The sequence below is a fragment of the Armigeres subalbatus genome, chromosome 2 (genome assembly GCF_024139115.2).
Source record: "Armigeres subalbatus isolate Guangzhou_Male chromosome 2, GZ_Asu_2, whole genome shotgun sequence".
NCBI lineage: Eukaryota > Metazoa > Arthropoda > Insecta > Diptera > Culicidae > Armigeres > Armigeres subalbatus.
In genome coordinates, this window is record NC_085140.1 from 114928072 (window position 1) to 114953885 (window position 25814).

General features: G+C 41.3%; 2 protein-coding genes across 11 annotated transcripts in view; both read left to right on the forward strand.

Moving 5' to 3' along the window:
* Positions 1-25814, forward strand: part of LOC134210699 (neurocalcin homolog) — a 493920-nt gene that overhangs the window by 359330 nt on the left and 108776 nt on the right. The gene's annotated exons all lie outside the window — the stretch shown is intronic.
* The window catches only part of LOC134210698 (neuronal calcium sensor 2), a 413535-nt gene that overhangs the window by 346423 nt on the left and 41298 nt on the right, over positions 1-25814 (forward strand). For all 7 annotated transcript variants that reach the window (XM_062686920.1, XM_062686915.1, XM_062686918.1 and 4 more), the window contains one exon: positions 10707-10835. In XM_062686920.1, coding sequence (XP_062542904.1) covers positions 10707-10835 — 129 coding nt within the window. The remainder of the gene's footprint in view (positions 1-10706; positions 10836-25814) is intronic.

The window sequence follows — 25814 nt, forward strand, 5'->3', positions numbered from 1 at the left end:
GGTTCGAAAGCCAAAATTTAAGCTGCAAGCATCTTTCGACCTCAGCTGTTGGGATGTGTCGCTTCGTTGTCGGAAGTGGAGTGGCAACAGCTGCCGACTGCTGCCACAAGCACCACGCTCTAGGTTTATGTATTCATTTATTCGATTGTGGAACAGACATATAATGCTCATAATCAATGCGTCCCTCCCCAGCAATTACGGTAAATCAGGGTGTGTGTGTGCTGCCTTCCGGAGCTGTATGGAGGCGTTTTGTTTCATCTAAACGTGTGACTCAATCCGGAATACTGCCTTCCTTCTCAATGTCGATTTCCGGATCTTCAAATAAGTTTTCTTATTCCAATGAGGCCTTCCAGTCCTCATGAAATAGGTTTCCCCACCTAGTCGATGTTTGTTCGCATCCAGATGAATCTGTGAAGTCGCATGACAGCCTTTAGACGCAACACGTCCCATCGTTAGTTGGGGAAGTGGAATTTTATCTGGCTGTCCCCGAAATTTCGTTGGTTCTGCTATGTGCCAACGTTACCATCTGCCTGTAGGAGCAAAAGCATGTTTAATGTCCGTACATTTATTAGAATTGGGCATGCAATATGACATAGGCAATGGTACGACGCCATTTTTCTCGCTCGACTGTAGATGTTTTACGCTGGAGCAACAAGGCAGCACCTAATGCTTGTAGGCATAAGGACAGCTGCTTGGTGGAGCAGGCGAAAGGAATTATGTTATTATGTTGTTTTTGAGATAGATTCATTTGGATTGTTCATCACTCCTAAGCCTGTGGAATATGAACAGAGTGGAATGGTTAGTCTATTGAGATATAAATTTTATGAAGAAAGCAATTTAATAAAGAATTTATGGTGCATAGACAATCATATCTATGGATTGCAACTCTGAGACATCATTGTGAAAAAGCTAGATATTTTGAGTTTATCAAATTTTGTTTGCACAATGCACGGATAGAACTGATAAACTTAAATCCAATAAATGCTATTATTTTGATTTATACTTCAAGATGCGGTTATTGTGATATACTAGTTCTACTTATTGCATAAATAATTCATAAATGCTAAGGGCAACGTTCTTCATCTTGAATCTGAATCCCGTATCAAACCCAACAAGACATTAATTTGTTTCTTTGGCATTTGACTTTCGTTGACAGTTTGGCCTCTCGGAGACACACTACAAGCTTGCTAATATATTATTATTGGCTTGAAGCTATTTTCTGAAATGAAGTTGCAATACAGCTCTAAATATATTGCGCTATGCTAATGATTGTACACGCGTCATCGCCTAGACCATTAATTTAATAGCTCAATTTCAGCAGCACATTACCAAGATGGATTGCGTGATAATTCAATCAATGGAGGACTAAGGTGGAGTACCTTTATCCATCCTCAGATAGCGCCTTCGCACACCCATCGCAACCGGAATCTCTTTATTTTCTCCAAATTACGATCCATTATTTCTGGAAGCACTACGTTCCGCCTGCGCTCCGATCACCAAACGTATCGCCTAATATGAATATGCCGTCATAAATTATTTTGCGTCAGTTTCCTAAGCTTCCGAAAGCCGGATGTGAAGGTGCGGCGATGTTCGCGATGAGCACCCAAGTTTTCCGCTTCCAGAAATAAATTAAACTTTGTCGTTCGGTTTCCGGAGTACCTCTGAATGTACGGTACTGGCAGGCCCGGACTCTCGATTTGAATTTGGTTTGGAACATTATAGGGAAACTTGTGCGAAGGTTCCCATTCATATTCAGTTAAATATTTGTCATACAAACCTTAGCCATGAGCTTGAGCTGAGCTGAGCTTGATTGACTGCTCGAAGTGGCTACTCCATTAGGACCAGATCAGCTGTTCTTGCACAGGGAACCAACAGATGTTTGCTTGGGACTAGCTCACATCTTCAATGTACAAGTACTGGTGATCTCATTTGTTAGGTCATACTGGCGCCTGCCACGTCAGAATGCAAGTCAATGTAGGGAAGGGGGAGGAAATGATGATGCAATCACTCGCCCACTGCAAGCCGAATATACCTCTGCACTTGCCACGAGTTCATGCGGAATTTGTTGGAATTTTTTAGTTAGGTTCGAGAGGCAGAGGTCCGTCTTGGTTAACGAGCTGCCAATGTGATAGATAGGAGAAAGCAACTGATGGAATTTCTAATTGGATGTTTGGAAACGCGCTTTATAGTTCATTTTCAATTCTAGCAGATTACTGTTAGAATATTCAAGTTGAAGGTATAGGAATTGAGATGGAAACGGTATGGAAATCCATTTCCAGTTCTAGCGATTGCTAGAACATGAGAAATATAGAGAAAGATACTGCGTATGACGCAGAAGCAGTTGCCATATGACTACCAAGCCCGTGTGCTTGTGCGAAGGTTCCCATTCATATTTAGTTAAATATTTGTCATACAAACCTTAGCCATGATGAACAAAAGTAAAATCTTCCAAATGAAGACCCAAGAAGCATAATTAGCGACACAACTCAAATAGCTTGAATAATTTCTAACATTTCATAGATAATTTTTGATATCTTTTTGATTTTTGACCCAAAAAATTTATCTTGCTGGTTCAGTCGCGTAATTCAAAAATAAAGATTAAGGCGAGTTGATTTATAAACAATATATGAGAAGTAAGAAGTGAGTGGTAACTTAATAATGAGCTAAAGTATTATGTGAAATGTGAGATGTGAGAAGTTAAAACAAATAATTGAGAAGTGCTAAATGACGAATGAGATATAGGAAAAAAAGTTGTAAGAGATAAGTTAAAATGTGAAGTAGACAGTTAATGGTAAGTTAATGTACTCCAAAATATGGTGCGCCGACATTTTCGTATCAGCTGTTCAAAATGTCACATAATTACTCGGTTGCAAAAATACCACATTTATCAAACACTGCTGTTGTGAATGGTATCTTTTTGATTCCTTTGAAAAAATAAAAAACATTTAAATTACTTTGAATTGTGGACAACTTCTGGCACACAAAGACAAAATTCTAACAGTAAAGTAGGGAAACAGCGACCAATATGCGCCCCCTAAGAAAATCTTCAAATTTAACGATGATAATGATCGAAATTATGTATGGCAGCGGTTATTAACCTGGGGTACATGTACCCCTGGGGGTACCTTCGCATGCCACAGGGGGTACCTCGGATAAAAATGCGTAATGGCGGATGTATTACAATAAAAAAAACTTATTGTTAAAGTTTTCTTTAAAAGAGACTCGGAAGCCTCCTTTCAAGAGGCTCGGAAGCCTCCTTTCAAGAGGCTCGGAAGCCTCCTTTCAAGAGGCTCGGAAGCCTCCTTTCAAGAGGCTCGGAAGCCTCCTTTCAAGAGGCTCGGAAGCCTCCTTTCAAGAGGCTCGGAAGCCTCCTTTCAAGAGGCTCAGAAGCCTCCTTTCAAGAGGCTCGGAAGCCTCCTTTCAAGAGGCTCAGAAGCCTCTTCAAGAGGCTCGGAAGCCTCTTTTCAAGAGGCTCAGAAGCCTCCTTTCAAGAGGCTCGGAAGCCTCCTTTCAAGAGGCTCGGAAGCCTCCTTTCAAGAGGCTCGGAAGCCTCCTTTCAAGAGGCTCGGAAGCCTCCTTTCAAGAGGCTCGGAAGCATCCTTTCAAGAGGCTCAGAAGCCTCCTTTCAAGAGGCTCAGAAGCCTCCTTTCAAGAGGCTCAGAAGCCTCCTTTCAAGAGGCTCAGAAGCCTCCTTTCAAGAGGCTCAGAAGCCTTCTTTTAAGAGGCTCGGAAGCCTTCTTTCAAGAGGCTCAGAAGCCTCCTTTCAAGAGGCTCAGGAAGCCTCCTTTCAAGAGGCCTGGAAGCCTCCTTTCAAGAGGCTCAGGAAGCCTCCTTTCAAGAGGCTCAGAAGCCTCCTTTCAAGAGGCTCAGGAAGCCTCCTTTCAAGAGGCTCAGAGCCTCCTTTCAAGAGGCTCAGAAGCCTCCTTTCAAGAGGCTCAGAAGCCTCCTTTCAAGAGGCTCAGAAGCCTCCTTTCAAGAGGCTCAGAAGCCTCCTTTCAAGAGGCTCAGAAGCCTCCTTTCAAGAGGCTCAGAAGCCTCCTTTCAAGAGGCTCAGAAGCCTCCTTTCAAGAGGCTCAGAAGCCTCCTTTCAAGAGGCTCGGAAGCCTCCTTTCAAGAGGCTCAGGAAGCCTCCTTTCAAGAGGCTCAGAAGCCTCCTTTCAAGAGGCTCAGGAAGCCTCCTTTCAAGAGGCTCAGAAGCCTCCTTTCAAGAGGCTCAGGCCTCCTTTCAAGAGGCTCAGAAGCCTCCTTTCAAGAGGCTCAGAAGCCTCCTTTCAAGAGGCTCAGAAGCCTCCTTTCAAGAGGCTCAGAAGCCTCCTTTCAAGAGGCTCGGAAGCCTCCTTTCAAGAGGCTCAGAGCCTCCTTTCAAGAGCTCGGAAGCCTCCTTTCAAGAGGCTCGGAAACCTCCTTTCAAGAGGCTCAGGAAGCCTCCTTTCAAGAGGCTCAGAAGCCTCCTTTCAAGAGGCTCAGGAAGCCTCCTTTCAAGAGGCTCAGAAGCCTCCTTTCAAGAGGCTCAGAAGCCTCCTTTCAAGAGGCTCAGAAGCCTCCTTTCAAGAGGCCTGGAAGCCTCCTTTCAAGAGGCCTGGAAGCCTCCTTCAAGAGGCCTGGAAGCCCTCCTTTCAAGAGGCTCGAAAGCCTCCTTTGAAGAGGCTCGAAAGCCTCCTTTGAAGAGGCTTGAAAGCCTCCTTTCAAGAGGCTCGGAAGCCTCCTTTCAAGAGGCTCGGAAGCCTTCTTTCAAGAGACTTGAAAGCCTTCTTTCAAGAGGCTTGAAAGCCTTCTTTCAAGAGGCTCGAAAGCCTCCTTCAAGAGGCTTGAAAGCCTCCTTCAAGAGGCTCGAAAGCCTCCTTTCAAGAGGCTCGAAAGCCTCCTTTCAAGAGGCTCGAAAGCCTCCTTTCAAGAGGCTCGAAAGCCTCCTTTCAAGAGGCTCGAAAGCCTCCTTTCAAGAGGCTCGAAAGCCTCCTTTCAAGAGGCTCGAAAGCCTCCTTTCAAGAGGCTTGAAAGCCTCCTTTCAAGAGGCTCGAAAGCCTCCTTTCAAGAGGCTCGAAAGCCTCCTTTCAAGAGGCTCGAAAGCCTCCTTTCAAGAGGCTCGAAAGCCTCCTTTCAAGAGGCTCGGAAGCCTCCTTTCAAGAGGCCCGGAAGCCTCCTGGACAGTTTCTCGCGTCACTCTAAAAATTAAACATTTTTCGAGGGTTTTATTAGCTCTAACAGGAGATAATATCCCTTATCCTTGTTCACTGTTGAAACTGACCGATTTTTTTGAAAACATGCATTTTTCGGGGTTGGCCAAATTAGGCATTAAGGTGGTCAAAACCGGTACACTTGCCCTACTTCCAATATGTTTACCAATAATTTAACTTATCATCTAAAATAAATAATGATAATTTGCGGGTTGAAACGCGCCAGCCCAAAAATGTAAACAAACAGCAAGGAAACTGACAGAAACATCATGTATCAATTTAAAAATGTGCATTACGGAGCCAAATCATTATTTTTCTGCAAATTTTAATTAACTTTCTTTTTACTTCGGTATATAAACCGCGCATTCAAGAAATTTCAGGATTAAGGCTTTACAGTCTACACGCATAGTTGTAGATTCATCGAACGTAATTCCCTCTCTGATACATAGAATAGGATGTGTTCACATCATAGGTTCTTTGTCATCCAAGAATCTCTGGAGTAAGGCCTTAAGGTTTATACGAGTAACCAATGATCAATACTAGACTAATATTTGAAAAGAGCGTAGCAGCCAAAATCTATTCTTTCTATAGCTTTATATGTAGACGAAGAATCAGGAGGAATAAATTTTGGGCGGTTACGCCATTTTCAAATGCTGCTGTAGAATCGGTCTATTTAATATATGGTACATGTCTTTTGTGATACATACAATATGATGTGTTCATGGCATAGGTTCTTTGCCATCCAAGAAATCCCTGTAGTTAGGCCTTGCTTTAAGTTCTACACGAGAATCCAAAGATCTATAGGACTTTGTGGTACATGCTCTTTATTATGCATAGAATAAAATGTGTCCACAGCATAGGTTGTCAGTAATCCAAGAAATCCCTGGAGTAAGGCCTTAAGATCTATAAGAGCAATCAAAGATCATTTTTTTATTTTTATTCCTGTCTATATTTGATAGGCACTCTGTGTTCAAAGATCAATTGGACTGTTTTGAATATGGTACATGCCCTCTGTGATACAAAGAATAGAATATGTTCACAGCATAGGTTCTTGGGCATCAAAGAAATCGCTGAAGTAAGGCCTTGAGGTTTTTTATTTACGAGACTTTACGTGGCTAACTCGTCTTGAGAGTAAAGATTCTTGGTCACCCATGAAGTATGGCAACCAGGGCCAGGGGCTTGATTGATTTTCAACCAGCCAATCTTCTCGTGAATTTCATGGAGACTTGGAGCTGAGAAACTGAGAAACCACGTGCGTGCGCCTAGGTCCGTCACCATAGTACTATTGATGTCTGCTACATCGCTAACCAGCTGTTCTTCGTAGTACTGCCACCGCCTCTGGATCACCTCATGCTCGTTACCTCCGGTTCAAAACGTTGGCAATGATTTAAAATTATCAACATTTTCATTCGGCACTGGGAATCGAACCCAGCCACCCTCAGTATGGTCTTGCTTTGTAGCTGCGCATCTTACCATCTGTGTTATTAGTGCAGTACAGTTGCTCCATTTCTTTAATGTCTCAACTTTCCTGCTGGCGGTTTTCCTTCTGAATTATTGGATGACTGGAAAATTTTTGTGAACTCATTCTTTTAAAACAGTCCAATTTAATTTTGGTAACGCGTGTAGACTTGAATGCTTTACTCCAGGTTATTATTGGATGAACAAGACCATAGATAATCTGTTGCCAATAAAAAGAACTGAAAATCTTGTTTCGCAGGACCAATTTTTCATTTTTCATTTTCCACTGTGAAAAGTGAGAAGCGCAAAGTGAAAATTGAGAAGTTAGAAATGAGGAGTGACTAGCGAGAAGTGCGATATGGGAGATGAGAAATATATTTTTTATTATTTGAAAAATACTGACAAACGACAAGTGAAAAGTAAGATGTCAAACTTTTCAGTTCGCACATCTCAATTCTCATATCTTACTTCTCACTTGTTACTTTTGACTTTTCATTTTCCACTTTTCATTTTTCACTTCTTACTTCTCACTTTTCACAGTGAGTGGTGGGAAATAAGAAGGGAGGAGTGAGAAAAGAGACGTCTCACTTCTCTCTTCTTATTTCTCACTTCTAAATTATGTGTGGTCATATGGCCTGTTTCTCGTCATATGTCCAAGCGACATTTCCAGTCGTTCAGTCAAATGACTTTTTAGGTTAAATGGCCCTTTCTGCTATACGATTCAATTCGACCAAATAACTGTCGGCCTAACGGTTCGTTCGGTTAAATGGCTTTCAGCCGAGGGACTTCCCAACATAAATTATAGTCCATTCTTAAATATTTTCATATAACTCACATCTTTTCCATGCATTTCCCTGGTATAGAAAACATAGACTTAGTCTTAAAGCAAAACAGTTGCACTGTTCGATTCGAACAGCCACTGACTGAAAATTCAAAACGGTTTCCTTTAGTCACCACTTCTTCTTGAAACATAAAACGGCCAAGATGTAACAGATCATATTTATTTTGATTGTCAAAATTTCACAAATTCCAAGACAAATTCACAAGTATAATGATTACAGTGATTACATGATTTTCAATGCATAATCATAATTCGTTCGAATCAAATTTGAAATTGATGAAAGCTTTGGGCATAGTTCTCCCAGTCCAGCCCTGGATAATGAAAGTCTCTTTAATCCAGCCAGGATGCCAGGATCTCATAACCGGAAGCGCATTCCCATCTCCCCGTCAAAATGTGGCGCCACCAATAATGCGTAGAGCAATATCAATGAACCAGAACAGAACATCCATTGCTGATGAGGGTATGGGAACGACACGCTTTGCATGGGGAAGAAAAAAGAATGAATGAGCCGGGAAGCTTATGGTTAATTGTTTTCCACACGTGTGTTGTTGCGAACTGCGAGTGCAGAATCGTGTGAACATATGCGTCTCGTATGCGGAAACTTTTCCGTCAAAGAAATCGAGACACGCCGACCACCAACCCACCAACTAACCCACTAGTCGTAATTAAAGTTTCTTGTTGGTGGGACTATTTTTGAGGAACATAGAAAAAGTTTTTCGGTTTGCGGGAACTTGTTCGACTGGAATGCGAAAGGATAATAAATTGTTGTGATGAGTATGAATAGTGGGGTCCGTGGGGACGGGTTGTGGTGATTTTGCCGAACATTCGGTCGGTACGTAGGAAGGTAGTTCCAATGAAACAGTGGAAAGCAATTAGGGCAAAGTTTTGGAGGTGGAAGCTTTGCGGTGGGATTAGGGAAGTTGGTCTCGTTTGGATTTTTTGGCGACACGGTTCGTCTAATTGGGTTTGATGACGGCTTAATGAACTTTGACTCCTCGGGAGGAGAAATAGTTTTAGGAAGAATAATTTATCATTTCTCGTGTATAGGAAGTTTGGACTAAAGTTGTTGCTTCTGAAAAGCCTTTCAGCATCTACTAGAACTGAGGAAAATACTTGGCATTGGAATTAGTTCTATATAAGCATTCGACTGTAAAAATGAATGGTAATAATATTGAGTGACGGGTTTGATCCCCAGTTCAGACGAGACTAGTTTACCCTTTGATATTTGTTTCCACAGATTATCTGATTATGGGCGTGGTATACTATCCCTCTATACTGCGTGTGTAGCCATTTAGAATATGCGTGACAAGGCGAAGACTTTGAATGAGAAGCATGCATAAAATTTATGGATCAATTTTAACAAGTAGGTATGTTATGTTGAAGAAGCATTTCGAGGGATCACGAATCATGTGGGAAAGGGGATCAGTCATGTGGTAGTTTCACAGCAAAATTGGTTCAGTTCTACACGATAACATATGAATTAAAGAAAAATATATAAAGCTCTTTTAGTGGAATGTATTCAACCGTCTAAGACAAATTAAGTACTCTCCATTTAATTCCACCAATTAATTTTCGATATCTTTGCAGATACGTATTTCGACCACACAGTTGTGATCGAAATACGTATCTGCAAAGATATCGAAAATTAATTAGTGGAATTAAATGGAGAGTACTTAATTCGTCTTAGACGGTTGATATGAATTAAATTTAGATGTATATTCATTCGAACTCAAATGATATTTTAAAAATATAATCAATTAGTTCTTCATTGCATAAGCTTCTATTGTGTTAACCATTGAGTTCTTTTTCTAACTTTTTCTATGAAAACAATGCTTGTAAGGCTTTTAATTCTACCGAGAAAGTCTGATAGCCCAAGACAAAATAACAATGGGTATGAAGGAAAAGGTAATTGAATTTCACTCACACGGACAACAGCAACAAAAGCTAGCGTAACGAGCACCCCTGCAGGGGAAAACATCAACCCAGCAAGTCTAATTCACTTTCAGAGCTTTGATCTTCGCCAGTGGCGTTTCAGAGAGACAGCCTCCGAATGAAAACAGCAGTAGCTGCTATCGTAGGAGTAAAAACAAAGTTCATAAAAAAACGGTGAAACAACAGCCAACAACAAACGGAATAACGTCTCCAGTGTCCCTCCCGGCAAGGAACAATCCATTTTCAAACAAGATTAATAGGAGCCAACGTCAGGTAGGGGACTTCCGTTGCTAAGCGCTAAAAAGGACGGTTATAAAGCAGATATTCAGACAATTGGGCTCGAATGCCGGTCCGGTCTAGGAATGTTCTAGTAGAGGAATTTATTGTCTTGAATGAATATGGTCTTGAATTAAAAAAAATATCGATATCATTACAAAAAGCAGGTTTTTTTCTGTTACCGACCAACTTATGAAGGCAAAACGCATGCTTGTTTCTTTGGGAACAGCGCACCATGCGTTCGCTTTTTTCGTTAGACACTGCGTGGAAGCGTGGTGGTCGTTTTGGGTAGGTCCCAAGCAAAACAAAATATCCAGATGAAATATATTTTTAGGAAATCAAATAATTGTCAAGCTTAAAAAAGGCAAAATAACTATTAATAAAAAGAAGGACCATTTGGGCAGCTCCCTCATTCCGCTCCTCAACATTTATAATTGGGCCGCATTCCAACCAAATGGCTCGTTTTTGGTGCATTACTGAAAACCTACTGATACTAACCATGTACTAAAAGTCCGCTTCGTCTCTTAGTAGTTAAAACTCGGTCAGAATCCGCAGCTAGGAAAGAAAAAACGTACTTTCCATAGGGTTGTTTCCACCTGAGTTACGACAATAAACCCGGTTCAAATATAAGAGAAAGCAACGATTAAACGAAGGCTAAGAAATTGACATTGCAAATAAAACTTTCAAACGAATTAGTTTGCCAAAAAAGGCTTATCTTTCCCAAGCATCGAGTTGGCTTTAATTATCTAAAAAGCCCACCCATTTACTAAAAGCATTTCAAACAACACTTACCTTGCGTAATTCCGACATTATTGTGATCAAATAACATTCCACATATCTGTGAACCTGTCTCCGGGGCTAATTATCATTACCTTTCGCCTGTCAGGATCGCACAATTGTCTTCCCATTGCTTTTGTGCTTGGAGTTTTCACCATCCCGCCAGGATGGAACAAGTTCATTCCTCCCCTCATAACAAGATTTTGTTTCTAATGGACTTTTTTTTCTCGATTTTCTTCTAATTGCAGGAATTTCTGTTAGCGATCGACGTTACATCCAGTGGCACACCGGAGGAGAAGCTAAAGTGGGCGTTTAGGATGTACGACGTGGACGGCAACGGCGTCATAGACATCCAAGAAATGACCAAAATAGTTCAGGTAAGTGCTGCCGCGCGATATGTCCTGTTTCCGGTGATGACCTCTTCCAATAAGTGCCCAGTGCCAATATATTTTGCTTAGTGGGGGAATGCCGTACGTGCATCACGCTGACGATGCAGTAGGTACGTGCTGCTGGTGTGGTTTGGGTCGATATTACCGGTGCGTGCCACGTTCAGGCACCACCACCAACAACAACAGCAACACTTGAGCCCAGGTAGACAAGAACGAAAGGGCACACGTGTGCTAAGTGGAACTTAATTGGGACTCGTTCTCGTACGGTGAGGAATTCTCTACGCTAGGATGGGGGTCTGCCTAAGCGTTGCGATGTTTCTCCAATGCGGTGAAAATTGAATGAGTGTAACAGGTGCCACAGATTGGGTGAATTGTCAATTTTCGGTTACTTTATGAACGATGCAATGAACGACGAAGCTATTATTTATGACAAAGTTGGTTCTTGTTACGATAGAGTTAGTTTGATTGTTGCATATCACGCTAAAGGCTGATGCAAATTTTAAAAGATTTTTTATGTAGCAATAATTGTTTTTAAAGTATCATAACTTTTTATGTTATATACTGTTTGAAAAAAAATTAAAAATAAATAAACAAAAATAAAACAAAAATTCAATTAAAAAAAAGTAAAGATCGTCGGTCTAGGGGCAATGTTCCTCCAGTTTCTCCGAACGCTTCCCGGGTAGAAACCGTGATATTGATAACAAAACATGATATTACCTTGTTTGAAATAAGAGTAAATATAACAGGCGAAAATAACAAAAAATTGCACCAAAATATCATACAACTATCAGGTTTTGCTATTAACAAGAATAAACTAATAGCTCAAGATATTGATCAGTTCTTGTTATTGGCAAAACCTTATATTTTATGATATTTCCATGCAAATTTTTGTTATTTTAGCTTGTTATTTTCACTCTTATTTCAAACAAGTTAATATCATGTTTTGTAATCAATATCACGTTTTACTGTTAATGAGCTATTATCTTCTACCTGAGTTGGGTTCCCCAGGTCTGATTCCAGCGCGTGCAGTTAGCTTGTTCGTGACCTTCCAAGAAATCGCCAGTCTCTATCCGGGTCTCTATTGAATATTGTTTTATTTTTATTCTTCCAACATTCGTATTATGTGACCAGCTCACTGAAGTCTGCCGTGATTTATTCTTACCTACCTGAATAAATGATTTACGACTCTATATATTTCTGGCGTATTGCAGAGCTCCATAATCGTTGGTGTTGGGCACAGACGAAATTGACACTTCATCTGCAATCCGAATACTTGATTTCGAGCCATGAAGCATTGCATTATGTGAATTACGTTATGAGAAATTATTAAAGGGCCGATAAATAACATATTGACTATAAAGTCCAAAGGTCTATTAGAGATATTTTGAGTAATCTAGAGCTAAGAAAAAATATTTCTTTGTTCCCACATCAGCATGCCATATGGATTGGTCTAAGTTTTGATATCTATCCCGGTTTCTCAGGGACTTTCTGAACTGATTACAAGGTGTTCTTCTGCGTAGTTTATGGTCAAAAATGATAAAAAGAACAGGCAACAATGTCACAAATTTGCACTGGAAAATCATTTTAATACCAAGTTATGCTATTGATAAAAATAAACTAGTATATTGATCATTTCTTACAAATATCATAACCTGATATATTCGTGATATTTCAGTGCAAAATATTGATCTTTTATCTTATATATCAATCAAGTCCATATCTCATTTGGCCATCGAATCACGATTTGTTATTATTGTGCTATTTTCTTCTGCGTAGTTTATGGTCAAAAATGTCGACCCGTTTGGCCAGAGGACCATTTTGGCAAACGGCATTTTCGGTCAAGTGACCTATTTGTTCTAACGACTTTTTCAACCAAATGAACAGCCACACGATTCAATTTTTTAATTGGTATGCTCTTAATTGGTATGCTCTTAATCTTCTTATATATAAAAATGAAATGGTCTGTGTTCGTATCCGCATAACTCGAAAACGGCTGGATGGATTTTTTTCATTTCTTCAGCAGAAACATTCGTTATAGTTTCCGACGGGTTTATATGATAATTCCTCATGTGAAAATCATTACTAAAGTCGAGTAAAAAGTGAAATACTAAAATTAAGATTCGTATGGGAATATCGCTAGGCAGTTCACAACGCGTATTTTCGCCTACTATGCAGGACAACGTCTGCCGGGTCGACTAGTCTTATATATAAAAATGAAATGGTCTGTGTTCGTATCCGCATAACTCGAAAACGGCTAGATGGATTTTTTTCATTTCTTCAGTAGAAACATTCGTTATAGTTTCCGACGGGTTTATATGATATTTCCTAATGCGAAAATTACGAGTAAAGTTGAGCAAATCGTGAAAAACTAAAATTGTGATTCCTATGCGAACTTTGCATGGGCAGTTCGGAACGCACATTCTCGCCTACTATGCAGGACAACGTCTGCCGGGTCAACTAGTTGGTAATATTTTTAAATTGGTAAATTCTCTTATAAGAGACACTTATGCGAATCCACGGGATGAATAGAGAATCTCCTTCCAGAAGAAAGTTCGTACATACAATGTTATAATCTAGCCCTCGTTTCCCAGATTGACCCAATAGATGGGGAGAAGAGCCCGCCCTCTATCCACGAGATGTTAACAATAGGAAGTTGGCGATTCCACTCTTCCTATCCAAATCGCTTCAATCAGGTGCCCTGATGGTTTTTTTTATGGTATATATTTTTATGGTATGTTCTTAGTGGTTGTGTAGTTCTTAACGTTGAATAAAAACTCAAAGGAACTATTCAGCGTATTTTTCTTTTGACTAAATGACATTTTCGGCCAATTGTGAGAAGCCAAATTGCTTGTTCCGTCAAATTACATACATATTCGGACAAACAACTTTCGGCTAACCAATATTTCAAATGAGTTTCAGCCAAACAACATCGTTAAACAAATTCTTAAGTTAGCCTTAGTTTTTACGGAGAGCTTTCCGGAATTCAGGCAGAAATTTGTATGGAATTTCAAAGGACATCATTTTCACGTATTAATGAAAAATTCTCTGCAGTTTCAACGTGACCTCTACCTATGTCGGTTTCCGTCACTAACCACTGCATCCTATTCCAGGGTTTATCTTGGTTCGACTAGGTCCGACAACGAATCTGACCATCGATTTGACAACGACTATGACTTCAGATTTGGATTTCATTGACCCAACTAGGTCCATGACATATAATTTTTCTTTACATGAATTGTCATGCTCCTCCTTTCACATTTCTCCCGAACAAAGTATCATTTTTTATCATGTTATGAGGAAGTATGATAAAGTTGAATACTATTCACAGAGTCAAATCGAAAGTGACGGAAACCGAAATGGGACTGATATGCGAGTAGCGGCAGTATAGGGGTTGGACAGAATGATCGGGACTGGCCAAATTATATCAAAACGCAAATGATCATGATTCTGTGTATTATCAACCGATCTTCTACTGTTTATTTAAAAGGCTCATTTGACGTGAAGCAACGCGGAGCTGAAATCAAGTTTATTAATATTTTTTTTGTTTTTGCCTTTCTCGTATACTAAGTATACGTAAAGGCTATATGATCACTCCAAAACCAAACTTTTGATAGAAGGCTCGGAGACCAGCTCGACGAATTGAGGTGATGTCTGTTTGTGTGTATGTATGTATGTGTGTGTATTTGTATAAAATTTTCAAGACACACTTTTTGGAACTTAGCATTGGCCGAATTACTCGCAACAAGTTCCATTCGACTGAGAATCCTGTCCCATTGTTTGCTATTGAAAATTGGCCAGATTGGACTATGGGATCAGAAGTTATGGCCAAAATACTATTTTCTATACGCAAAACACGCTAAAAAGCACTCACTCATATTTTTAGCATTTTTTTCGCACGAGAAAGGCACCAACACCGCTAGGTGGATTATTTTGGGTTTTTAAACATAATGTTAGTTTTGGGGAACCGAAAACCTTGCGGTTGTATCGTGGTTAGGAAAAAAAAAACATTTTGTGTTGGTCAAAGCAGTTTAAACAATATCATGATTTTATTATATTAAAAACCATGAAGTTTCATACCCACATTGTTGTATTTGAATAATGCATGCGGAAATGGTTATAACTCAGGTGTTTGTCGACGGATTTATGACATCAATATATCAATCAACTCAAGAAAAGCTCTAGTTTCTGTGATATAAAAAGGACCAATATTCCACTCACGTGAAAACACAAGCGACCAAAAATTAGCATGATGCCCTCAAACAACCTGAAATATCGCCAGTATTCGACGGTCAGAACATAAGCTAGATAAATTTTCCCGTCGAACAGTGGCAGAATCAAAGAAATCGGTTGATAGTTCACAGAGTTATGGTCATTTGGATTTTGATAAAATTTCGCCTGTTCCGATTCCAACCCCTGTATTTTTTAAATAGTCGACAATTCTAGAAGGGATTTTCTGAAATCAGTATTTTCGGCATTCAGTCTCATGAAAATGTTGTTGATTTTAAATCATTGCGCTGCCAACAACAGAATGATAATCCAAACATCCGGATGATGATCCAAACTTACGGATCTAAACGTTGGCACTGATTTAAAATTATTAATATTTTCATGAGACTGAAAGTTGAAAATCCTAATTATAAGCAACAATTCCAGTAAAAATTCCTGAAGATTTTCTGAAATCCACATTGAGCTTCAAGTAGGGGAGGTGGATTTCAGGTAAAACGAACAGAGACTTCCTTGAGCTTTGAGCTAAATCGTTACAAATTTGAGTAAAACATATTTAACTATATGTAAATAATGAAAACTATTATGTTTTTTAATGATTTAATGTAAACTATGGCTGTAATGCTATGGTGATATAATTTTTGATGTGCAGTATTTAGGCTTTTAAAACAGAAAACGGCAAAACTAATCCGTATGATTCTCGAGGACCCATACGTAGTCTATTCACAGATTGTGTACGATTTGAATTGATGTTATATATCAAAATTTAATTTCTTGAGATTTGTTTTAAGAAAATGGATCATGGTGGGGTAAAAGCTTCCGTATGAAGGGAGTGGGGGGGGGGGGGAATCCCGTATGAAAGAAGTGGGGGGAAATTTTAAAAAAAGTTCAAACTTCTGAAAAAAAAATTCCGCCCTTCCCGTCATGAATGCAACCCTCCTACAATCTCCACTATAGAAAAGAATGAAAACTGGTCAATTCCACTAATCACGGAGCAATAGCGCTAGTAGCAGTAACTTATACTAAATGATTGCATATTTTGTTATCATTTAATTTAAGTACAGCAACTAGCACCATAACTCCTTTAATAGTGGAATTCGAATATCGACCTGTTAAGGAGAGTTGCAGAAAAACCTTCGCACTAAAAGTCCACCATATAACACATTTTGACATTAGACCTCTGGAATGATTTATTGACAAACTACTAAATGATCGAACGCAGATTACTAAATGATCGATAACATCCTTGTTATCTGCTACAGAACGAAGTTAGAAAGTACGTATAGGCTCATGTGCGTAAGAGTTGCGAGCGCGTACCGTACCGTGTCGCACGATACACGTTGCGTTATCACCTGTATGATGCCTATTGACATCGTTATCGGTGAAGACATAGAGTGCTTCGAAATGCGTGGCACAAGAGACATCCGTAGGACTGTCAGGTTGGCCTCAATGGTCAAATGGCAGCGTGCGTGGGACAGTTCAACTAAGGGTAGATGGACACATAGGTTGATACCGGAGATAGGTACGTGGGTTAAGATACGCCATGGGGAAATCACTTTCCACCTGACCCAGGTCCTTACAGGCCATGGTTGCTTCAGACAGTACCTATACCGCTTCGGACACTCGGCCTCGCCCGAGGGAAGCAGGCGCGAAGTCGACCCTTCCCACCTTCCGAGGACATAGGGCATGGTAAGGCCACCTGGAAAGCCGGTAATGCGCTGGCACGATACCATGATGTTCTTCTAAAAAAGCGAGTCACGAAGTTTGATCCTGCAAGGACACGCAGCTAACCTCGAGGGTACATTGTGCACACGGACATACAGGCATGTGCTCAGTTCGTCGAGCTGTGTCGATTGGTATATAACGCTATGGCTGACCAGATCATTTCGGTGAAAAAACGGGACAAACGCACTTGCAAAACGGTACACGTCAAAAAAAAACCTTATGAGAAAATTCTATAGCTGTGGAAATTTCAAAATTTATGGGCTTTATTTTCATTTTCCGTGTAAAAAGTTAGAGAATTTTTTAGAGTGAATTATTCACTCCCAAAGCCTTCTATTGTATAATGTTAGTTGTGGAAAAATTCTACAAATAATTCACTTTTCAAAAAGGTGCGGCAAAAACACGAAGGCCTTATTTACATTAACAACGCATTTTTCAAAATATTTTTAAAAAATTATGGGATTTTTAAATTTGTAATCTGTTTTTAAACATGGATTTTATTACTAACCAATATCAAGAACTTTCCCAATTCTGAACAATTGAAAATAACAAAAAAAATATTCAAAGTACCCTGTCAAAAGGCAAATATAAGTGAGGGAAAATCTACGGATAAGAATAACAAGAATCTAAACAAGAAAAGAACATTAATAAAGTGTAATTTTAATTATTTCCATGAATATGGTTGGCGCATGTGCTTAAATGTAAAATTTAATCAATTCACAGTACTTTTTGATCGAAATTGATTTAAATGATTTATACATCGGGAATCTTGTCCATTGATTTTGTTCCCATGTTTTTCTAAAAGGGCGGGACTCATGCAATTTCGTCGCCAAAAGTAAAACAAATCCCAGCTAATTTAAGGCTGCTTTACAGCTCGGACTCTCGGAAATTTCCGCCGGATTGTATTTTGAATCGGGCCGAAATTCTAACTTCCTATAACGGAATCCCATAAATCCCGCCCACACATAGGGGAGCAAAACTTGCAGACAAGCTCCTGATGTGTAAACTAGCCTTAAAGTACGTGAAGACCGAAATCCGAACAAACTTTCCCTCGGTTTGAAACTGCCTAAAACTCGATTTGTTCAACTGATTTATTTTTTTTATTGTCGTCGATTTTTTACAGTAGATGATTTCGAAATATTCAGAATTATTCAGGAAGGCTTTGAATGATTCCTAATGTTTCGAAAAAAAGTAAAGCAGATTTGAAAAAAAAAACAGAATTACTTTGCAAGAAATCGTAAATGAACTTAATCTGGAAATTAGAATGTCTGTCTCTGCGCTTTATTTTATTGGCCTCAACCTGAGATTTTCGGGATGCACTTGGCTACCAAGTTACCGGTTCAGTTTAATTCATTGATGAAATTTTTAAATTTTTTGATGGTTTCGAAATAAGTAGAAAAAAGTTACTACTATATTGTACCTTTGACAGATACGTATTTCAACCTCAACAGTAAGGCCGTCTACAGTGTCTCCTACTTGACTCGACTTACTGTTGAGGTCGAAATACGTATCTGTCAAAGGTACAATAAAGTAGTGGAATTGAATGGTATAGTACAAACTTGTCCTTTGTCAAGTAAATACATTCCACAAGAAGCTTAAAATAATTTTCGTATAGTAAAAAGTCGTTGAAATGAAGCTGTATGAAGAAATCTCCCGTTGTCATTAACTATGAAAAACCTTAAGAAAGTCAATCCATGCAAAATACATAACGGCATAAATAGCTTTCTTTGAAAATCAGCACAAATAACATCTCACACTTTTTTGATGGGTTTCGTCCACTTTCTTTTGTATTTGGTTTTAAATTCCTGCCTAAAATATTTATTTTTAATTTTTGGAGAATCAATGAAAAAACGGGACAAAATGAGGATTTTTTAGATTACGACGGGACAGCACAATAAGGTCTAAAACACGGGACTGTCCCGTTAAATACGGTACATATGGTCAGCCTAGCTATGGGTCTCCGTGGCTTCTATAAAAAGTTCGTTTTCGGAGTGAAATGATAGCCTTTCGGTACAACTTTGTTGTACGAGAAAGGCAAAAACATAGAGCATGTAAACATTTCGTTAACTCCACTTTTCCCCAGCCCCTCTTTCTCCAATCGAGGAGTTTATGAGAGATACGCTGGTTAACTAATGTGAATTTATGAAGAAGCCACAACCGAATTAATCATGCGCACAATTGCCACCAAATGTGTTGTTGCGGCTTGGATATCTGAGCATTTGCGCGCTGCATGGTTATCCCGACAGATTGGCTGAAGTGGTAGATCACCATTCGAATGGCCAAAAATATCGCCGGAGGGATACACGGAATACATTAACTCAATTCCAATGTTATTTTTCTATCTCTTGTGATACCATGCGGGACCGAAATCCGTCCACCTCATGAGATATCAATAAATTAAATGAGGTTGAAGGTAATTATTGCGAGAATAATTAATCTTATCCTGTTCAGATACTTGATAGTAAGCTTTTAGGGCATAGAATTGGAAAGAAAGCTTTGAAATTAAAACAACAAAAATCAAAAACAAATCTCCACCCACCAAACGCGGAGTTTGTGCCGCCATTTTGTTTTCGGGTAGAGCATAATTGCACCAAAAGTAACTGTGTTTTAATTGCTAATTGCAAATTATTACAAAAGATAAACGGAATACAAATCGAAGGGATCGCTTCTCAAGGTGCGTATCGAACTATTTACAGTGGTATTTTAGTCAATCAGACTGTTTCAATTTAAATATTTAGTTCAGAAATAGCTGTACGGATTTTGATCCTTTGATTCGAAATCCGTCCACGGTGGACGGATTTCGAGTCAGGAGTAGTTGATTTAATTCATTATTTTATCATGTTTTTCGTAGTTTTTATGAGTAAACGTGAAACACTTCAAAAGTAGAAGCCTTCGTGCGCCTGTGTCAATGACGAACGTTTTATTTAGATTCGATTTCTATTTTCTAATGACTTTTTCATATACTAAGGTGCTTAAGTGTACGGATTTCGATGCCTCACGGTATCGTGGATAAGACTCGTTGAATGATTTTCATGCTGAACCGCGATCCTGTACAGGCTGTATTAGTGCAGCTCAATACAGCAGAATGACTTGTTCGACCAAATGACAATTTCAGCCAAGCGACCACTTCGGTCAACGACATTTTCGGCCAAATGATCTATTAGACCGAACGACTTTTTCTGCCATAGGACCAGTTCGGCCCAATGCCATTTTAGGCCAAATTGTCGTCAGTCGCAGCACCGTTTCGGACAAAATGCAATTCGGCTAGATGACTTTCAGCCTAACGTATTAAGCGGCCAAACAGTTTTTAGCCGAATGAACGCTCGATCAGACTTAAACCTCCTGAGAGGAGGATTTCTCCCCTTCCCTGTCAGCATACGACCATAGTTACCACAGGGGTTGATTATCCGGTCTTCCCAAAGGTTGCTCGTACCCCGCTCAGCATCACGGAGAAGTTTGGATAGGAGTTGCTGGGTAAGCGGTTAAGGATCGAGAAATGGGGTCTATTTCATTCCTTTAGGTGCGCATTACCCACCATTTGTAGGCGTCACAGCCGTGCGGTTAGCGGCGTCAGTAATCTGGGCGCATTTGCAAGCTACAAAATTGGTGCTGTATTTTTTTGTTTCGCGATGAGATGAATATATATTCAGTGAGATGGAGATCGGGATAGCTTCCCTATATGGCAATTACTTGCACAAATGGTTTGCTTTTTAATCTCTGGACTATTACAAGCGTTCGACTCTTACTCTCCCTCTGAACCCATTGTCATTTTTGATGCCAGTAGCAGAATTGTTATACAGGGGGGCAGCAGGGACTATGTCCAAGGGCTTGACGATCCCTCCCCAGGCCATCTGCGAGTTGTGGCGCCTGCCTAGGATGTGGTGGGGTTTGACAGTGGGCCCTGCTAAACCTCTATAAAAAGCTGCATGAATCCGCAAGTAGGCCCCGCCAAAGCGACCGTGTGCTGCTCAAAGCGCACAAGCCCAAGTCCTGGTGTTAGGTGGGACGCTAAACAGCCCTGACACGACGGCCCTCCGACGAGACAGGAGGTTTGCGCAGGCCCAATAAGCCGCCTTTAAAAACAACCATTACGAACAACATAGAAGATAATACGACTCGATACAATCGGCAACGACCTAGGCGACGAATAAAGGATCACGATTGGAAGCTTGGAACATGGAACTGCAAGTCGCTAGGCTTCGCAGGTTGCGACAGGATAATCTACGATGAATTACATCCCCGCAACTTCGATGTCGTAGCGCTGCAGGAAATCTGCTGGACAGGACAGAAAGTGTGGAAAAGCGGGCATCGAGCGGCTACCTTCTACCAAAGCTGTGGCACCACCAACGAGCTGGGAACCGGCTTCATAGTGCTGGGAAAGATGCGCCAACGCGTGATTGGGTGGCAGCCAATCAACGCAATGATGTGCAAGCTGAGGATAAAAGGCCGTTTCTTCAACTATAGCATCATCAACGTGCACTGCCCACACGAAGGGAGATCCGACGACGAGAAAGAAGCGTTCTATGCGCAGCTGGAGCAGACATACGATGGATGCCCACTGCGGGACGTCAAAATCGTCATCGGTGACATGAACGCTCAGGTAGGAAGGAGGAAATGTATAGACCGGTCATCGGACCGGATAGTCTGCATACCGTATCGAACGACAACGGCCAACGATGCATAAACTTTGCAGCCTCCCGCGGAATGGTAGTCCGAAGCACTTTCTTCCCCGTAAGAATATCCACAAGGCCACATGGAAATCACCTAATCAAGTAACGGAAAACCAAATCGACCACGTTCTAATCGACGGTAAATTTTTCTCCGACATCACGAACGTACGCACTTACCGCAGTGCGAATATTGAATCCGACCACTACCTCGTCGCAGTATGTCTGCGCTCAAAACTCTCGACGGTGATCAACACGCGTCGGAGTCGTCCGCCGCGGCTAAACATTGGGCGGCTACAAGACGGTAGACTAGCCCAAGACTACGCGCAGCAGCTGGAAGTGGCACTCCCAACGGAAGAGCAGCTAGGCGCAGCATCTCTTGAAGATGGCTGGAGAGATATTCGATCCGCCATTGGAATCACCGCAACTGCTGCACTAGGCACGGTGGCTCCGGATCAGAGAAACGACTGGTATGACGGCGAATGTGAGCAGTTAGTTGAGGAGAAGAATGCAGCATGGGCGAGATTGCTGCAACACCGCACGAGGGCGAACGAGGCACGATACAAACGGGCGCGGAACAGACAAAACTCGATTTTCCGGAGGAAAAAGCGCCAGCAGGAAGATCGAGACCGTGAAGAGACGGAGGAACTGTACCGCGCTAATAACGCACGAAAGTTTTATGAGAAGTTGAACCGTTCACGTAAGGGCCACGTGCCACAGCCCGATATGTGTAAGGACATAAACGGGAACCTTCTTACGAACGAGCGTGAGGTGATCCAAAGGTGGCGGCAGCACTACGAAGAGCACCTGAATGGCGATATGGCAGACAACGGTGGCGGTATGGTAATGAACCTTGGAGCACGCGCGCAGGACATGCGACTTCCGGCTCCGAATCTCCAGGAAATCCAGGAGGAGATCGGCCGGCTGAAAAACAACAAAGCCCCTGGAGTTGACCAACTACCAGGAGAGCTGTTTAAACACGGTGGTGAAGCACTGGCTAGAGCGCTGCATTGGGTGATTACCAAGGTTTGGGAGGATGAGGTTCTGCCGCAGGAGTGGATGGAAGGTGTCGTGTGTCCCATCTACAAAAAGGGCGATAAGCTGGATTGTAGCAACTACCGCGCAATCACATTGCTGAACGCCGCCTACAAGGTACTCTCCCAAATTTTATGCCGTCGACTAACACCAATTGCAAGAGAGTTCGTGGGGCAGTACCAGGCGGGATTTATGGGTGAACGCTCCACCACAGACCAGGTGTTCGCCATACGTCAGGTATTGCAGAAATGCCGCGAATACAACGTGCCCACACATCATCTATTTATCGACTTCAAAGCCGCATATGATACAATCGATCGGGACCAGCTATGGCAGCTAATGCACGAAAACGGATTTCCGGATAAACTAATACGGTTGATCAAGGCGACGATGGATCGGGTGATGTGCGTACTTCGAGTTTCAGGGGCATTCTCGAGTCCCTTCGAAACCCGTAGAGGGTTACGGCAAGGTGATGGTCTCTCGTGTCTGCTATTCAACATCGCTTTGGAGGGAGTAATACGAAGGGCAGGGATTGACACGAGTGGTACGATCTTCACGATGTCCGTCCAGTTATTTGGCTTCGCCGACGACATTGATATCATGGCACGTAACTTTGAGAGGATGGAGGAAGCCTACATCAGACTGAAAAGCGAAGCTAAACGGATTGGACTAGTCATCAACACGTCGAAGACGAAGTACATGATAGGAAGAGGCTCAAGAGAGGTCAATGTGAGCCACCCACCACGAGTTTCTATCGGTGGTGACGAAATCGAGGTGGTTGAAGAATTCGTGTACTTGGGCTCACTGGTGACCGCCGATAACGATACCAGCAGAGAAATTCGGAGACGCATAGTGGCTGGAAATCGTACGTACTTTGGACTCCGCAAGACGCTCCGATCGAATAGAGTTCGCCGCCGTACCAAACTGACTATCTACAAAACGCTTGTAAGACCGGTAGTTCTCTACGGACACGAGACCTGGACGATGCTCGTGGAGGACCAACGCGCACTGGGAGTTTTCGAAAGGAAAGTGTTGCGTACCATCTATGGTGGGGTGCAGATGGCGGACGGTACGTGGAGGAGGCGAATGAACCACGAGTTGCATCAGCTGTTGGGAGAACCATCCATCGTTCACACCGCGAAAATCGGAAGACTGCGGTGGGCCGGGCACGTAGCCAGAATGTCGGACAGTAATCCGGTGAAAATGGTTCTCGACAACGATCCGACGGGAACAAGAAGGCGAGGTGCACAGCGGGCAAGGTGGATCGATCAGGTGGAGGACGACTTGCGGAACCTCCGCAGACTGCGTGGTAGGCGAAGTGCAGCCTTGAACCGAGCTGAATGGAGAAGTCTTTTATGTGCAGCACAGGCCACTCCGGCCTTAGTCTGATGATAAATAAATAAAGAATTGTTATACGGGTACTTCAAGTTCTGAGGTATTTCTATGTGCATCATCAGTTTCAAACTCTCTAAGGAGTAGACATAAGACAATTTCAAATATATCAATGTATTATCTAGGGGTGTGTTAGGATACGACAAAACCGAAGCAAAACCAACAAGAGACACATGCTAGAAAATTCTCAATACAAAAGCATGTCGATTTCCCCATATTTTCATTTTTGCACTATTTATGCTGCATGACTTTTCTGTTTCAAGTTCCTTGACATAATTCTGAAAATTACAATGAAATTGCTTTGATGTTGGTTAAATATGGAACACGCATTTATCCAGCTCTTACGTGCTGAGCCACACTATGCGGGCCAGTTTCAAATCAGCTCTACCTTCTCCAGTCCACATCATCCACTCTCGTGTAGGCACATGAACGTACATTGCAATACGTGTAAGGATTGTGAACGGAAGCCATGCACTCAGGAAAAAGTAGCTCACATCCTTTCCACACACCACTGACTGGTATTATGGAGCCCTACTTCGCACCCCTCGCCACGTCCAATGAGGTACGGAAGAGTAATTAATGGGGACTAGCGAAATGAGAGTGGTTTAAATTATTATACGCTCCACTTGGTGGTTTACCGGGGCATTCTTTTTTTCTTCCTTCGATGTTCGCCATCAGCGAAAGTTTTCACGCTCGTACGACTCGTCGTCGTCGTCTTGAGCAGAAAATAAACACATTCTATCTACGGTGAGGAGAACAGCGTGGCAACACGTGAGATGATAGTGCACGATAAAGTGCTCCGGGGTCGTTCATGTTTCAATATGTAAAATAGACGCAAATTGACGGGTTGTGACCGTAAAAAGTGGAGAAGAGGATGGCGACTGAAGTTGGACCTAACTGAGGGAGGAACTCCATAGGACATAGAGAGAATAGGATGAGAAATTTTGCAACAAATAAGTTGCGTGGTTGAAATGATGCCGCAGGAAATAATATTTTCCATGTTTTTGTAATAAGCACTTTGATCCTTGTTTATAACATGAAAGAGTTTTTTTGGCGTTATAGTAGAATAATTATTCCATCAAAATAATAAAAACACCAGTTTCTTCTTCATGGTAAAACTTAACAAATTAGTTAGACTTATCGAAAGAGACGACTGAGCTTGAGCTTGATTGACTGCCCGTAGTTATGACCAGATCAGCTGTTCTTGCACAGAGAACCAACAGATGTTTACTTGGGACTAGAACTCATCTTCAATGTACAAGTACTGGTGATCTCATTTGTTAGGACATACTGGCGCCTGCCACGTCAGAATGCAAGTCAATGTAGGGAAAGGTGAGGAAATGATGATGTAATCACTCACCCACTGCAAGCCGAATATACCCCTGCACTTTTTTTTTGTTCACATCCAATTCTAGCAACTACTGCTAGAATAGTCAAGTTGAAGGTATAGGATAGAAATGGAAATGGTATGGAAGTCCATTACCAGTTCTAGCGATTGCTAGAACATGAGAAATATAGAGAAAGATGCAAAGTAGAAGAATGGGACGGACCTGGGATTGAACCCACAACCTCCTGCGTGTGAGGCAGAAGCAGTAGCCATATGACTACCAAGCCCGTCAGTTATCGAAAGAGACGACTGATCAGATAAATGAAAAGCTTACTGAAATATGAAATAAGTAGAAAGATAATCAGGAAATCCGATAAAAAAAGCGAAGCTTTATATCATTATATCATTTTATATCATTATTCTCAGGTCTTTTGTATTAATTGTGTATGCAGAATATCACTTCTGTGGCAGGTACCTAACCGAAAATCTCAAACCCTACGAAATTCTCCTCTTCTATCGAATCGCTATTGATTTCCACTGTCTTCCATTTTACTCGATCTCAATTTTTTACATTCCAAGCCGAAACGGTTCGTTTGATCC